At 38.3% G+C, this 15,819-nt stretch overlaps 1 protein-coding gene across 2 annotated transcripts in view; it reads left to right on the top strand.

The window, feature by feature from the left end:
• Pdlim3 (PDZ and LIM domain 3) overlaps positions 1-15,819 on the top strand; it is a 34,969-nt gene that overhangs the window by 6,735 nt on the left and 12,415 nt on the right. The window contains exons 2-4 of one of the 2 annotated variants that reach the window (XM_008853591.2): positions 5,289-5,440; positions 6,625-6,709; positions 15,567-15,754. In XM_008853591.2, the coding sequence (XP_008851813.1) occupies positions 5,289-5,440; positions 6,625-6,709; positions 15,567-15,754 (425 nt within the window). The remainder of the gene's footprint in view (positions 1-5,288; positions 5,441-6,624; positions 6,710-15,566; positions 15,755-15,819) is intronic. The other variant, XM_008853590.3, reaches the window with a different exon arrangement.

Genomic DNA, 15,819 nt, shown 5'->3' with positions numbered 1-15,819 from the left:
AGAAAATGTAGTAATAAAAATCTGTGAGTATAATATAAAGTAACAATAATATAATAATATAATATATTATAATAACATTGTATTAATTACTTATTCTGTTGCTGTGATAAAACACCATGACCAAGACAACTTATAGAAGAGAGAGTTTATTTGACTTACAGTTCAAGAGTAGTAAGAGTCCATCCTGGTGGGGAGGCATGATTACAAAGGCAGTCAGAGCAGAAAGCTTAGAGCTCACATCTTCACAGAGGCACCGGAAGCAGAGAAAGACAAACTGGAAATGGAACAGAGCTGAGAATTCTCAAAGCCTACCCCCAGTTACTTGCTTCCTCCAGCAAGGACACACCTCCTAAATCTCCCAAAATAGCACTACCAATTGGGGACAAAGTGTTCAAATACCTGGAGCCTATGGGGAACGTTCCTCATTCAAACCACCACCATACTAAAGCAACAGCATTAAGTATCATGGAAAATAGATTCTATACCTCAATAAATAGTTTAACTTGCTAAAGTTTAGTCAAGTTAGCAGTCATTTTCTAGCCATCAACCTTGCTAAACTAGAAATCTAAGAAGAGTAAAGGCTTCATATTTTCTCCTCCTCCACCAACCCTCTCTCTGCATCTGTTTTTCTTCCTAACCCATCCCTCTGTGGAAGACCAAAAACAGCATTTACCATGTTGAATACAAAATCAAAAGCAGGTTCTGGCCATCACTAGCCACACTCCCTAGCTGGCTTCTGTTCTAGTTTCATCTCTGTTGTTGTGATAAAACACTCTGACAAAAAGCAACTTAGGGAAGGAAAAGGTTTATTTCAGCTTGTGATTCCAGATCATATCCATCATGGAGGGAAGTAGGGAGGAACTCAAGGTGGGCCTGCTGCAATTCCACATCTCTTGCCAAGGAACTCACTTCACAGTCAATGCTGCTTGCTAGTTGGCTTACAGGCCAACTTATACTCAGCTAATTTTCTTGAATAGTTCAGGATTACTTGCCTAGAAAGGGTACTGTACATAGTCAGCTGGGCCTTCTAACATTCTAACAATCAAGACAGTCCCCCACAGACAAGTTTTATCTAGGAAATTCCTCATTTGAGGGTCTTCTCTCAGTGACTCAGGCTGTCTCAAGTTGACAGTTAAAGCTAACCAGAACAGCTTCTAAAGTACCTGGTGGCATAGTTACATAGCTGCTCTCAGTTTACAGGGAAGCCATGGGTTACTTAGATACTTCCCTTTCTTGGAAAAACAGAAGCAGTCTTCTTATTTCAGAAACAATACAAGATATGAGAAACAGTTTTTTAATGTAGCATTTTGTAGAAAGATAATATGACCTTCTTAACTTTAGTATTGATTTAATAAATTTTACTACTTTTTAGTATCTTAGATATTCAATAGCTATTCAATATATAAATTCAATATCTATCACCTAGATATTCAACATTTAAGTTCTGATGCCTACCTAAAATGTGTATGGACATGTGTACCCCCAGCCCTATTTTCCACTCATCATAACCAGAACTAAAAACAGAAGAAAATTCAAGGTTTTCCAAATCAGGACTGGGTATTCTATAACTTAAGTACATTCAAGTCTATTACTAAATCTAAGAGTAACTTTACAACCTAGCACATTAAGCCTCAATGTTTTAACTCAAAGAAAACATTCTGGTATTACAATATTAAAAATAGAAAGTACTAACTTTGACATTCTATACTGAGAGAAAAATGAAAAGTTTAAGATTATTTTTATCCCTACAAGGGTCATTGTGGATAGAAACTGTTCTAATAGGCCTTGGTCTGGGAGAACTTCTAAGTGGAAAACAGCTATGAAATATCTCCCAAAAGCTAAGCTGTAATAATCCTTTGTTGTCTTCACCCAATTTCTATTAACTGTTCTCACTGGAAAATCTTGATCACTACAGTGAGATGGTCACAGAGGCTAACCAAGTAGAAACAAAAACATTCTAGCAATGAAGCTGGAGATCTACACAGGAGAACTTAATATTTTAGCAATTTTATTTGTTTAGATGAAGTTGGATCTCTCTTAGAGGCACAAAATTAAATAGAATAGATAGAACAAGCAAATAGAGAAATATGAATTAATGACTGATCCAAAAGTATTATGAACAATAACAGTTTATTCCTGAAACAATTTGAGGTTTAAATTAAGACTTATGTATAATTCTCATCTAAAATTATGCATTTCCAAACAAAACAATGATAAATTCACACTAATATACGTGCTCTGGTCTAGAGATATGGCTCCATGGGAAGAGCATCTGATGCACAAGCTTTAGGACCCATGCAGAAATTCAGGCATGACTGTGCCTGAAACCCCAGAACTAAGAAGTTGTATAATAGGAGAGTCACTAGGGCAGTCTAGCTGAAAAACAACATGCTCCAGGTTCAGTGAGAGATCCTGTCTCAAGGGAGTAAGATGGAGCTAAGGAAGCAAGTAGGTAAAGAAGACAGCTGAAATCCTCCTCCGAACTCAGTGCACACATGGGCATTTTCACACACTCACACACACACACACACACACACACATACACACACACAAATAATTGCTTATACACAAAAAAATTCACTTAATTTTGGGGTCAGCCCTTTTTGTTTCATAAACTCTGATTCAAATTAAGTTTTCATTCATTCTTTAGTTTTTCATTTATTAATCCTGAACACTGGAAAATACACTGAGAAACATTAGAAATACAGTGTTCCTTAGCCTATGATGATACCATCAAAAGTTGAAAACATTGTAAATTGAAAACCCTCTTTGATGGACTTAATCCACCCAACCCATAGCTTACCAACATAGTGTTTGTTGTTTACCCTGGTAATCATGGGCCTGACAAGGAACTGTGACTTTGCATCATAAGAGGGTGCTGTACTATAAATCATTAGCCCAGGAAAAGATCCAAAGTATGATTCTTCCAGTATGTATATATCTTTCACACCATGGTAAAGGTGAAAATTGACAAGTCAAATCATAAGTCAGAGACCATCTACCCCATAACCTTCCAGTCTAGTCAAGAAGATAGACAATGCACAAATAAGTGAACCAAATACAAAATTACAAGTAATCTTCTTGAAGTAAATAATGGGATAAAGATAAATAATAAGGGGAGTAGGGACAAAAGAAGCCTCTTCAGAAGTTTAGGGGAGTCTCTAAAAATGCATCCCTTGCTCCTAGACCTGAAGGATAAGATGGAGCCAACGGGTGAGGAATAGGGGAGCATGTAAGGCATAAATAACTTTTCATGTAAAACCATAAAGTGGATACACAATTGGTCTACTTGAAGAACTAAAAGGAAATCAGAATGGCCAGTACATCTTGGATAAAGGAGAGCAGGGATGTCAGATGATTGGACAGTTAGCCAGGGAGAGATCCAGGTAAGGACCAGGCAGCAGTAAATAGTTAGGACGTAGCCAGAAAAAGTGAGACTAGGAATGATAATTAAAACAATCATTGATTTTAACTGGTTAGTCAACATACTAGTATCCTACATTTTTCTATTTCTAAGCATTTTAAAATATGGTAAATGATATTTTTCTATACCCTGAAGTAAGAATTCCTTTCATTTCCCCTACAAGACATGGCATGTCTTGTGCACAGCAAAAATTTGAATTTTGCTTTTTTACTTCGTTTCAAAATCTCTGCTTTTTAAATGGTATGTCTAGATCATTGTATTAGTCACTTTTCTGTTGCTGTGATAGAAACACTGACCCAAGCAAGTTATAGAAGGAAGAGTTTTATTTGAGCTTATGGTTCCAAGGGAATTACAGTCCATCATGGCAGGGAGGCATGGCGGCTGGAGGTGGGGAGCAGCAGAAGCTAAGCTCTCACATCACCACACAGGCACAGGAAACAAGAGAGCAACTGGAGACCTGGCAAGGCTTAAGAACTCTGTAAGCCCACTCCCAGTGACATGCTTCCTCCAGGATAGACACACCTTCTAAAACCTCCCAAAACAGTGCCACAATGTGGGGACAAAATGTTCAAATACTTGGAGCCTATGGGGGACATTTTCATTCAAACCATCACATTCATTTATATTTAATGTAGTTACTGATTTGATTTAATTAAAACCTGCTGTCTTGGAAGATGTTTTCTGTTTACTCCATTTGTTCTTCATTCATGGATCAAAGATTATGGGTGAATGTAGACTTCCTTTGTGTCATTGGTTCCCAGGGGTACACTCTTACACTCATGGTAACCCTCACCAAACCATTAGCAATGTGTTATTTTAGCTAAGTTTCTTAATGGCTATTATGATGGCCACTTCTCCATGCTCTGTCACGGATGGTCCATGCTCAGGCATGGTCTTTCTCTTCCTTCAAGGCACCTCTCTTTCTTCGAATTTCTGGTTTTCTGCCCTGTGACTTTAGTTTTCTGAAAAGTTATGAATGCTTATATTATTAAGCGTCTCCTTATTAGAACAAGAGTAACTCCTTCTCCATACTTTTATATCTTAAATGCTCTTAGTTTAATCTGTTATAGTAAACTATGGGAGGCTGGGTGACTTATCAACAACCAAAGTCATTTTTGACTGTTCTAAAAGCTAGAAATCTGGAATCAGGGCACCAGCATGGCTGGGTCCTTGGAAGGGCCGCTTCCAGGTTTCAGGTGACCAACTTCTTGTACTCCAAGAAATGGCAGAGAAACAACAAAGATCTTTTTTATTTTTATTTTTTTGAAGGTCTGTTTATAAGGGTGCTAATCTCATTGATGAGGGCACTAGACTGCTGACTAACTCACAAATAAAAATAAATCTCAATTCCAAAGTTGCTAAAATGTAGAAAAACTATTTCCAAATAAGAAATTCTGGATCACAATAACAAAAAGGTCTAAAAATTAAAACAGAGAAAATATAATTCAAAGAGATAGTTACAGAAAACATCTTAAAAGAGAGTCAGATAAAAAATGATTAGTATGAAAAAAAAATATTTCACATGATAAAATATAACTAACACAACTGATCAACTAAGAGTTATTTTAAGTTAGCTTTAAGATTTCCCTCCCAGTAAAACATTTAAAAAGTTGTCAAGCAAGAGCCAGGTGTGGTAGCATACACCATTAATCCCAGTACTCAGGAGGCAGAGGCAGGCGGATCTCTGTGAGTTCAAGGCTAGTCTGGTCTACATAATGAGTTTCAGGCCTGCTGGGACTACAGGGAGACCCAGTCTCAAAAAGACCAGAATCAAAAAGTTGCCAAACTAAAGTAAAAATATTTAATATGAAAGACAAGAAGCTTCTGGATTTTGGTTTATAAATGGTGTCTTGATTTCTTCCAGGTAACCCCAGGAAGCAAGGCAGCAGCTGCCAACCTGTGTCCTGGAGATGTTATCCTGGCTATCGATGGCTTCGGTACAGAGTCCATGACTCATGCTGATGCACAGGACAGGATTAAAGCAGCAGCACACCAGCTGTGCCTCAAGATTGACAGGTGTGTCTTAGCTAATTGCATTAAAATTTGATCTGTTTTGCAGGAGAACCTGAACCAGAGCTATAAATGGTCTGAGCCCTCTAATGAGAAGTCATAGGACCTAGAATTGTGGCTGGCTTTTTTTGTGTGCTTTTTTCTGATCTTCACTAAAGTCAGTCAGTCCTGGTATTTGTGGATGAATCATTTTCAAAAAGAATTCTCTGGAATGTCAAAATAATAAAAAGGTGCAGATGAATGTTTTCTTCTTGTGGTGGTCCAGTGAATTGATTATGAAAATAGTATAGCCATGGAGACACTGGGCAGAATAAACAGTTGTCCATATCTCAGTGTGATAGGAATCGAATGGAACATATGAGAATGGAACAGAGAGCTAACCTTCAAAGAATCTCTTGATTTATCAAAATGTGACCATGTTAAATTTGATTATTAATATCCTTTATACTGTTGGCTATTTCATACAGAATTCAGCCCAAGAGACCACTACAAAGTGTGAAGAATACCTGTGCGCCTGGTTATGTTAAACACCGAAATATTTCTAGTCTGCCTCCTAAAGTAGAAATTGAAACCCAATTTCTTGTCGTTAGAACCTTGATGTGAAACTGAAAATAATGAAATAATGGTTGGTTTTAGTGGTTGTTCACATGCGATTGTCTTGTTGCTGTTGTATTCGTGATCGACTCCAACAGTGCACGAGGCCATTAGCCCATTCACCAATTTCATGAAGTAAAATAGATTCTTTCCTGTGTGTGCATAACCTGTGCTTCAGACAGTACACATCTCCAGGAGCCACAGGGGCCCAGACAGATGCATGAGAACATAGTTCTTGGATGTCAGTAGTTCAGCAGTCAGACCAATCCCTCCCTGACTCCTGTTGTGGCCCCTGTAGGAGAGGAGGGAAGAAGGGGAGACCTAAAGAGCTTGCCTCCAGGTGTCTGCAGACCTGCCTTCTCAAGAAATTACACAGTGAGTTCCAGGCCGTCTTAATCTGTTCTAGATTCTTCAAAAGGACATAAAAACTTAAGACTGAATAGACGGGAAATTACAGAATAATAATTTCAAATAGTCTTTTTGCTTCAATTAGTGAGGGTTGCTAGTATTTTCGCAAACATAATGGGAAATTAAAGTATATTAAAGACAGAAGTGCCATTTGGATTTGAGGTTTGCAAACTCTGCTTTATTTGCAGGGCGGAAACTCACTTATGGTCTCCACAGGTATCTGAGGATGGGAAAGCACATCCTTTCAAAATCAACTTAGAAGCAGAACCACAGGTAAGAACTCAAAGTAAATGATATTCTCATTGTATTTCCTTTGCAGAGGGCAGGGGGAGTTGGGAGGGTTCCCAGAGGAAAAAATGGCAAATATAAAAATGGAAGCAAGGCACCTGATGATGCAGTGGTCGGTCACTACTCTATGAGGTTAACTTATGTAATTCATGTTTTCTTACATCAAGAAAAAAAAAAAGCAGAGAATGCCTATGCAAATACCTTGTAAAAAGATGAGTACATTCTCTGCCTGGCATATTGGTACATGTCTGTAATCCCAGCCCTTGAGAGGTGGAGGCAGGAGGATTGCTGCAAATTTGAGGCCAATCTGGAATAGACAGAACATTTCAGGCCAGCCAGGCCTACATAGTGAAACCACGTCACACGAGCATATTCTCACTGGAAACAATTCAACTAAATCTGCATAGAGACTACTTTTTTTTCACTTCTAATAATAGACTTCTGCCAAATGGCCATGAGGTAATCTAAAAAGTTTAAGTTGTTAAAATAAAGCAAAACAAGCTTTACCATTCGGAACAGGTGTCTCTAATCCAGTAGTCATTATGAGCTTCAATCCTTCAAGGTCTTTGCACAGATCTTATTTTACATCCTTCTTTAATTTTCAGTTCTGGCATTCTATAATTAAATTTACCTTACAAAAAATTGAATTATCTTATGGGGATATTCTGCCCATGTAGCTGAATTAGAAAAGATAAAGGATTTCTCCCTTGAGGCAACCCTGTCTCATGAGATACATGAATCTAATAAACTGATGATTATCTGGCTATGTGTACTTTCAGAAAATCCCCCCAAAAAGCTGAAATCTAATCAAACCTCAATTATGAAACACTGAAAAATCTAATTAAGAGTAGGGTTTTAGAACCTCTCCTTAGAAGCTGCCCAGGTTTAGAGATGAAAAGATGTATGTTTAATATCCTTTTTGAAGCAAGCTTTCCTACTAAACTGATGGATATTCCTTGACTGCTGCCCTTCTGTATACATAATAAGATTATCTGAGAATAGGTTTATAATTCACACTTCAGTACTGTTCCCTTTTTCAGGACCATGAAACAGAAGAAGCCCTTTGAGTACAAATATCTCATAGGATTATTCAAAGATTTAAATCAAATTATATAAGCAAAGATCTACAGCTAGTCAAACAATCATAATCCTCATGATTAGGGATGCCCCCCCAACTCCCACACTGTGATTCAAAAGCTGCCTTGACTCTCACACTATTTACCTCTTACACGATAGGGCTTTCTAGCCCCATCACCACCACATTATATAAAAGATTCCCTTCCTCCTTGCTGTTCTATTTCCTCATTGGTATTATAAATTATGCTCTATAAGGCTTTATATTTAGTCAAAATACAACCCCCTCCCTGATCCACATGCAAGGAAATGACCAGGTCCAGCCCTGGGAACCTGTTCTCAGAACACCCACCACCTTCATATGTTAGATTGTGAGTGTGATCTTGGAAGTTGATTGGGATGCTTAGGTCAGATGAAACTTTGATTCTTCAGAGTGAGGGAGCAACTGATGACATGGAAGGGAGAGGTAAGACAGGTTGGCTCTCTCTCTCATCTGAAATGTTTAGGGCCACAAGTTTTACAGTTCAGATTCTTTTAATTTGGAAACGTTTGTACATATATACTAAGATACTTTACCAAAGGGATCTAAATCTGATTTTTGGATTAGAGATGTTCAGCATGTAAACAGAGTGAAAGGGATTTGAACGCTTAGGGTGGGTCACCCTAGCGTGTTAGGTGGGTTGGTGAATAGTAACTTCTAATCAGCATTTGCTTTGCTACAAAAAAATGGGGGGAAAAAATGAAAGTTCTAGATGCAAAGCTACCACTTACATATAACCCTTCTCAGTAAAGTACACACCTACTCACTTCGCCCCACACTGATTGATTGTTTAGGGGTGAAACAGAGAAAAAAAGAGACTGTGGGGTACTTTTTAAAAAGTAACTCTGAAGCCCTTGTCTGTGTATCAGTTCACTATCCAAACTCTTGGAATCTCTAGAACCAACTGGATGAAATTTCCCCACTTCTTGGTCCATACACAGCACATACAAAATTGCACTGCACCCTTTCACAAGTCACTTCTCCACTTCTCCTTGATTGTAAAACTAACTCACAATACGAGGCATAAGGTCCAGGGTAACTAGATATATTTGATCAAAGGGCCAAATCCAATGATCTTTAGTCACATGCAGTTGCCTCTCCCATCCCAGCAAGGATTTATTAATCCAAGAGATGACTGATGGGCATCTGTTTTGGTGCCATCTTTTCGGAACTGAAGCTCAGTCATAAGGCCTGAGCTGGAACTGGAGAAGTGCTATCTCTCAAATCTATAAGCATCGATTTATGATTATGATTATTGTAAGAATTGGCCTTTAAGGTATAATTCTAAGTATTCTCGCTTCTTGCTAATCATTTTATTAACCCAGATGTCTTGAATGCAAAGTTTAGAAAACACGAATTTTTTGTTTTATCTTTTTGAGACATGGTCTCCCTGCAGCCCCAGCTGGCTTGGAACTTGCTATGTAGATCAGGCTGGCCTTGAACTCACAGAGATCCACCTGCCTCTGCCTCCAGATGCTGGGATTAAAGCCACCATGCCTGGCTGAAAATACAAATATTTATGAAGCTAGAAATAGGGAAAAGGAAATGAACTTCTTTTGAAAAATAAAAATAAAAAAGGTGCCAATTAGGCTAAGAACTATAGCAGTCATTCATACGGAGACTTTCAGAATTCCAATAGTTTGAGTCATGCCTAATTCTTACTGGCATCCTCTCTAAGAGGCCAGTGTTTGACAGGCTCAGCTCAGCGATAAGAACAATTTCAGTTCTCCTAATGGATGAAAGGATTTCCCCTTATGACACTCTTGGGACAGATTCCTGCATGGGCAGTTCACAGAGCACAGGCAGTACACAATACAGTTACATTTCAATGTTACCCTGCCATCTGAGAATCCTAGTTAGAACACAAAGAGATTTTCTTCTAACAAAGTAGAAATTTGTGACCTTTGCATTATAAACCATTTGGAGAAAACACTAATTGTTTCAAGTAATACAATGCTATACAAAAAGATTTACTTCCCCCTCCCTCTCAATGAGTGTGGTACAGATAGAACAGTCTTCCAGAAAGCAAGACTGTCAGCTGCAGAAACAGACGTCAGCAAAGTGCTTTAAAATGCCATTGGAGAAAAACTGTAAAACGCCAATGAACAATAGAAAATTTGAGTTCTTTCTTCTCAACCCAAGTCAGGTTTTTATAGCATTACAATTTTTGCTGTGGGGCAAAATGCTCTTATTCATTTAAAAAATACTATCTTCTCACTGAAAGTGAGATGCTATTATCCCATTATCTAGTCCCAAATAATATACATTAATATACATATATATTTCTGGTGGTTTTTCATATGCATAGGTTTAGATTTAGAAGATTTTTCTTACACAGTTGAAATAATAATTAATATAAAATTTTAATAGCTCAATTTTTTAAATCTTTCCATGCTATCAGTAAATAGTTAAGTCTTGGTTTTATGTATTAAGATTTGAGTCTTAGCCTTCAAAAAGATCTTAGAAGTTGTTCAGATCAATTCTCGGCAACTGAATGAATCCATTCCTTTATGATCCTGACAGTCTGTGAGTAGTCTCCAGCATTTTTCTAAACAAGGCATCTGCAGACTGTTCCTTCTTCAAAGCTTCCTATCTCCACTAAACCATCACTTTCATCCTTGCTTAAAGTCAGGTGAATAACTCAAAGATACATTATACCCATCACAGGAGGAAAAATGCTTCAGAAACAAAAATGGTTCTTCTCTGAGCGTAAAGGACTACGTCCTTGCCATAGATTTTATATTAAAGATGTACTTACATGTATAGTCATAGTGTATTTTCATAAAATAAACTTTAATCTACATTACTTTGATAACTAGAAGGAGACCTATACAAAACAAACTTCATAATCACCATTTCCCCAAACTCTCCTTTAATGAGATATGGGAACACTTGAAGCCAATTGCTAAAGGAAAGCAATGATTTTAAGAGTGACTTCAGGGGCTGGAATGATGGCTCAGAGGTTAAGAACACTGGTTGTTCTTGCAGAAGACCTGGTTTGGAATCCCAGCACCTACATGGCCACTAACAACTGTCGGTAACTCCAGTCCCAGGGGATCCTACAGCCTCTTCTAACCTCCTCAGGCATTGCATGACACAGGTGCACTTACCTACATGCAGGCAATACACACATACACATAAAATAAAAATAATTAAAATTTTTTTAAAAAAAAGAATAACTTTGTTTTCCATTCCCAAGGGTGAGCATGAGAGGATAGCTATTCATAAACTTCAAACATGATGTGACAGATTCATTGCTTCACTGGGACTTTATCATATATTTGCTCAAATATCATTTGTTCTTATTTCCCCACCATGTCATATGAAAAGTGTCTAAAACAGTAGGGAAGTAAGAGAAACAAAGTATATGAGTCAGGTGTTCGGCTCCAATAAGATGGTGATGGCCTGACCCTTTATCTGTGAACAATGTCATCAAGTAAGAAATTGAAGGTAAACTGTCTTTGAGTGTTGTCCTTGCTGAGGTCATTTCAAGGACGGTCAAGAGCGCCATTTTTCCATGCCAGTGATGACCCATCAGATCCAAAGCTTTCCCCTGGCTGCTCTAGCATTTCACTCATTCAAACTACTCTTTCTTAGTATAATAATATCTTATAATATATAATAATATGTATTATTTCTTAATCCCCTAACATTTAACAATTATATTTGAAGCTGTAATTAATTTGAATGATTACTTTTTGATAGGATAAGAATTATTTGATGGTTTTGCCTGGGTAAAACAAACACAAGAGCTGAACTAATTAACTGCTTTATAAAATTTTTTATTGACATTTTGTGTTACACATGCCTTACCAAGAAAAGTAAAAGCACAATTAATGCAAAATAGTGAGCATCTAATTGGTTTTATCTTTTGGTTCTATATGACTATCAACAATGATGTAAGACTTGGACAAAATGCTGATTCTCGGTGCCATCATTAAAGCGCTTGTTTACCTTTGATGGATACACTTCATTGTGCTCTTGGAAATGATCGCAGAAGCCAGTAAGCTAATGCTTTGCAAAGCCTAAACAAAAATGCCTTAAGCCTATACTAGAAAGACTTCCTCTTTTAATATTTTATTATTTTTTATGTGTATGAGTGTATTGCCTGCAGGTGTGTAAGTGCACTCATGTCCTACAATGCCCACTGAAGTCAGAAGACATCAGATCCCCTGGGACTAGAGTTGTGGATGGTTGTTAACTACTATGTTGGGTGCTGGGAATCCAACCAGGGTCCTCTGTAAAAGCAGTCAGTGCTCTTAACCGCTGAGCCATCTCTCCAGCCCCAAGACTTCCTTTTATTATCTGGGTAGAAAATAGAGGGATTTTTCTTGTAACCAATTACATTTATATATGTATATATATATATATGGTTGTAGAACCTAAACTGAAAATCACAGGGAAAAGGTTTGGAGCTGGTTAACTTACATAATGCAGTTTAGAAATGCTCCTTGGGGGGAACTTGAGAAATGTCCCAGTGGTTAAAAGCACCTGGTGTTCTTCCAGAGGACCTGAGTTTGGTTCTTAGGGCCTATGTTGGGTGACTCACAAGAAACTGTAACTCCAGCTCCAGAGGATCTGACACCTTTTTCTGGCCTCTGTACGGTACCTGCAGACACACACGATAAATTTAAAATCTCAAAAGAAGTTTCTCTGGGCTGGAGAGATGGCTCCGTGGTTAGAGCACTGGCTGCTCTTGCAGAGGACCCAGATTCAGTTCCCAGCACCCACATGGTGGCTAACAACCATCTGTAATTCCAGTTATAGTAGGTGATCTGATGCCTCCTTTAGACCTCCACAGACATTGTATAACATGGGTGCACTAACATACATGCAGACAATACACTCATACACATAAAATAAAAATAATAAATAAAATATTTAAAAAAGAAGTCCCTCTGAAGATTAATACACAAATATTTTCAGATAAAATACTTCATTTATATGACTATCACCATCCATGTTTATTCATCATTTTAAGGTTAAGAAACACAGTATTAGGGTAGAAACTTTTTTCCAATCAGTCCACCATAGTTGCTAAACTAATCATGTCTTAAGACATTTCATACTTTGTTATGAGAAATCATCTAGGTTCCATCCACAAGGCTTCAGTGGTTTGGTCTTGCTTGATTCGCTCCATAATCAGCCCCAAAGACTTATGCTCTTCCAAAGCTAAATTAGGCAATTAGCCTCTGTCTTCTTTCATATCAAAGAGAGTTACAAAGACTCAAACCATGACCACTGTCATTACTTACAATTATTTCCAGTCCACTCTTTTCAAGCCATGATAACAGTTAGTCATAATGGTAATCATGAACAGCCAGTTCCAATTCATTATGAGATCAGCTAACACAATCAGATTTTACACCACTGTGTAAATGTTTGGTCATACACATTTTTACATGTTGTGGGATTCAAAACGGGAATTTCTAAAGGTGCCTTTGGTTGTTCAGTCATCCTGCTTCCTAGTGGAAGCACCAAAAATGTCATCCAGCCAACTCCTCAGCAGCCAGCCATTTTTGTAAAGGAAAAAAATTAAATGAACAAGGTATTAGTCAATTCAATCACACTATAGGATGATAGGCTAAATTGTATTAAGCTTAAATCTTCTAAGCTTCAGGAGACAACATGTTTGTCCCAGACTGAGGTGACAGACCCGGTCTCTCATATCATCACAGATGTTCTGATGTCATGACATTGGGGACAGATGGAGAATTGACACAGTGAGCTAGCAGTTGAAGCTGTACCCCATTTTCCCTGTCGTAACTGTTTTTAATGTGGTCAGTAGGCCTATATGGGAAAGACAAGAGTTTGTGTGAGGACTACCTGCTCAGGAGAACAAAATGAAAGTATTATTGCATCTTAGGTCTCTGCAGGAAGCTATTCACAGTCTCGGGCACAAGAGGCTCTATGAAAAGCCCCAGTTCCACCTCTAATAGAAAGATGGTCTCTTTGCTTTAGTGTTTCCTCCTCATCCTCACTCACCCTCTCCTCATCCTCCCCTTCTCCTTCTTATCTTCCTTATCCTCCTCCTCCCCTCCGCTCATTACCCCTCCTTCATTCCTTTCCTCCCTCACTTTCCCCTCCTCCTCCTCCTCCTTTTTGGCCTCCTTGTCCCTCTCTTCCTCTTCCTCCCCATCTTCTCCTTTGTTCCCTTCTCTGCTACTTCCTCCTCTTCTAGTTCTGTCCTCATGACCTCCTTCTCCACAGCTTCTCCCCTAACAGAAATGCACAATCCTCCAGTTTACCCATCTGTAACAACCTGAAGAAAATGATGGCAACACAAATACTAAAGGCATGATCACTTTTTATTGAAAAAAATTCAGATAACATTTCAAATAATTGTTTCAAATCTGTGTGCAGCACTGATGGCGCTGTCACAAAAGTAAATAAAGCTGATGTGAACGTGAGCACAAATGCTGTTGTAAAGATTAATATTGCTACTTTGGCAACTACAAAGGTTTGCAAAGAGAATCAGCTCTCATGTATTTTAGCATGCCCTACTGGTGTCTCCTGTTGCTCATAAGACAAAAAAATTAATAGCTTTATAAAATTATTCATGAATTCAAAACTAGAAAACATTATTCACACACACACACACACACACAAAGACAATATAGAGTTTCAGATCTTTCAGGCATGTTTTAAACTCAGAGTTTGGGACTCTACTGTGTGGTGCTGTTCCCCAGTCAACAAAGAAAAGCTCTTTATTGAATCATGTGCACTGCTTGACTCTGACTTCCTTATCTTTGTCCTCCAAGAAATGGACACACATATGGACAGTTCTTCAAATGCATGGGAAATTATCACAAAGGAATCTGATATTCCTGCTTTCATAAAAGGATTTTTTATTCTTGTTACTTTTGTTTGCCTTGAGACAAGATTTTCCTGAGGCCCCAACTGACCTGGACCTTTCTACGAAGACCAGGGTGACGTTTTTCTCACAGAGATCCACCTGCCTCTGCCTCCCAAGTGCTGGGATTAAAGGCATGTGCAACCATGCCCGGCTCTTGCTACTTTTAAGTACAACCTCGGTATAGTTACTCACAAATGCTTATTCACCTTTTGATTACTTTGTTCTTCCCCTTCTTAAATGGATTAAAGTTATTTAAGATATCATGGTAACATGCTTGCCTCATCTGTGTAGCCCTTGGGTTCTGTTCTCTCTCAGTAACACAAAAGCTGAAATTAATGGAGAAGAAAGAATATGTAACCTCTACTTTAGAAAATAAAATATGTGGTAGAATCATTTTTCTCTAAATAAAAATGATCTATTTTTTGGACAGGGTCTCCCTCATCTCAATCTAGGTGGAAGTCACTTTGTGACCAGACCGACCTCAATCTCACAGAGATTTGCCTGCCTCTGCCTCCTGAGGGCAAAGATTAAAGGCAAGCATAAAAATGATCATTTCTGACACAATTTTTTGGAATCTTTTAAAAGAAATTGGTGAAGAAGTCAGTAGGGGGCAGGCAAGAGAAACAGTGTTTGAACTGTGATATAATAAACAAGGTCAAATCCATAGCATTGTAACATTTGGTAGGTGAGTATAGTATAGTATATGTAAATTTCATAGAAATGGTAGGAAGATGTACCCTAACTCCTCCTTTAACCTTTCTGCTAATCCTGTAGTAGGTAATGATGCCTTAAAAACAGCAACGCTGTCGGTTTTGCTCATTAACGGCTTTGTTGTGCGTTCTGTGGCTGTGTATTTTGTCTGCCATGTACAGGAATTCAAACCCATTGGTACCGCGCACAACAGAAGGGCCCAGCCTTTCGTTGCAGCAGCAAACATTGATGACAAAAGACAGGTAGTGAGCGCTTCCTATAACTCACCCATTGGGCTCTATTCAGCTAGCAATATCCAAGATGCGCTGCATGGACAACTGCGGGGTCTCATCCCCAGTTCACCTCAAAAGTAAGTATGGATTCTCAGGTCTGGCCACCGTCTTCTTCGTAGTATGGTTCTTTTTCTTTGCAAGA

This window comes from Nannospalax galili, unplaced genomic scaffold, assembly GCF_000622305.1.
Source record: "Nannospalax galili isolate Female #2095 unplaced genomic scaffold, S.galili_v1.0 scaffold46, whole genome shotgun sequence".
Lineage (NCBI taxonomy): Eukaryota > Metazoa > Chordata > Mammalia > Rodentia > Spalacidae > Nannospalax > Nannospalax galili.
This window is presented reverse-complemented; position numbering and strand designations above follow the sequence as displayed.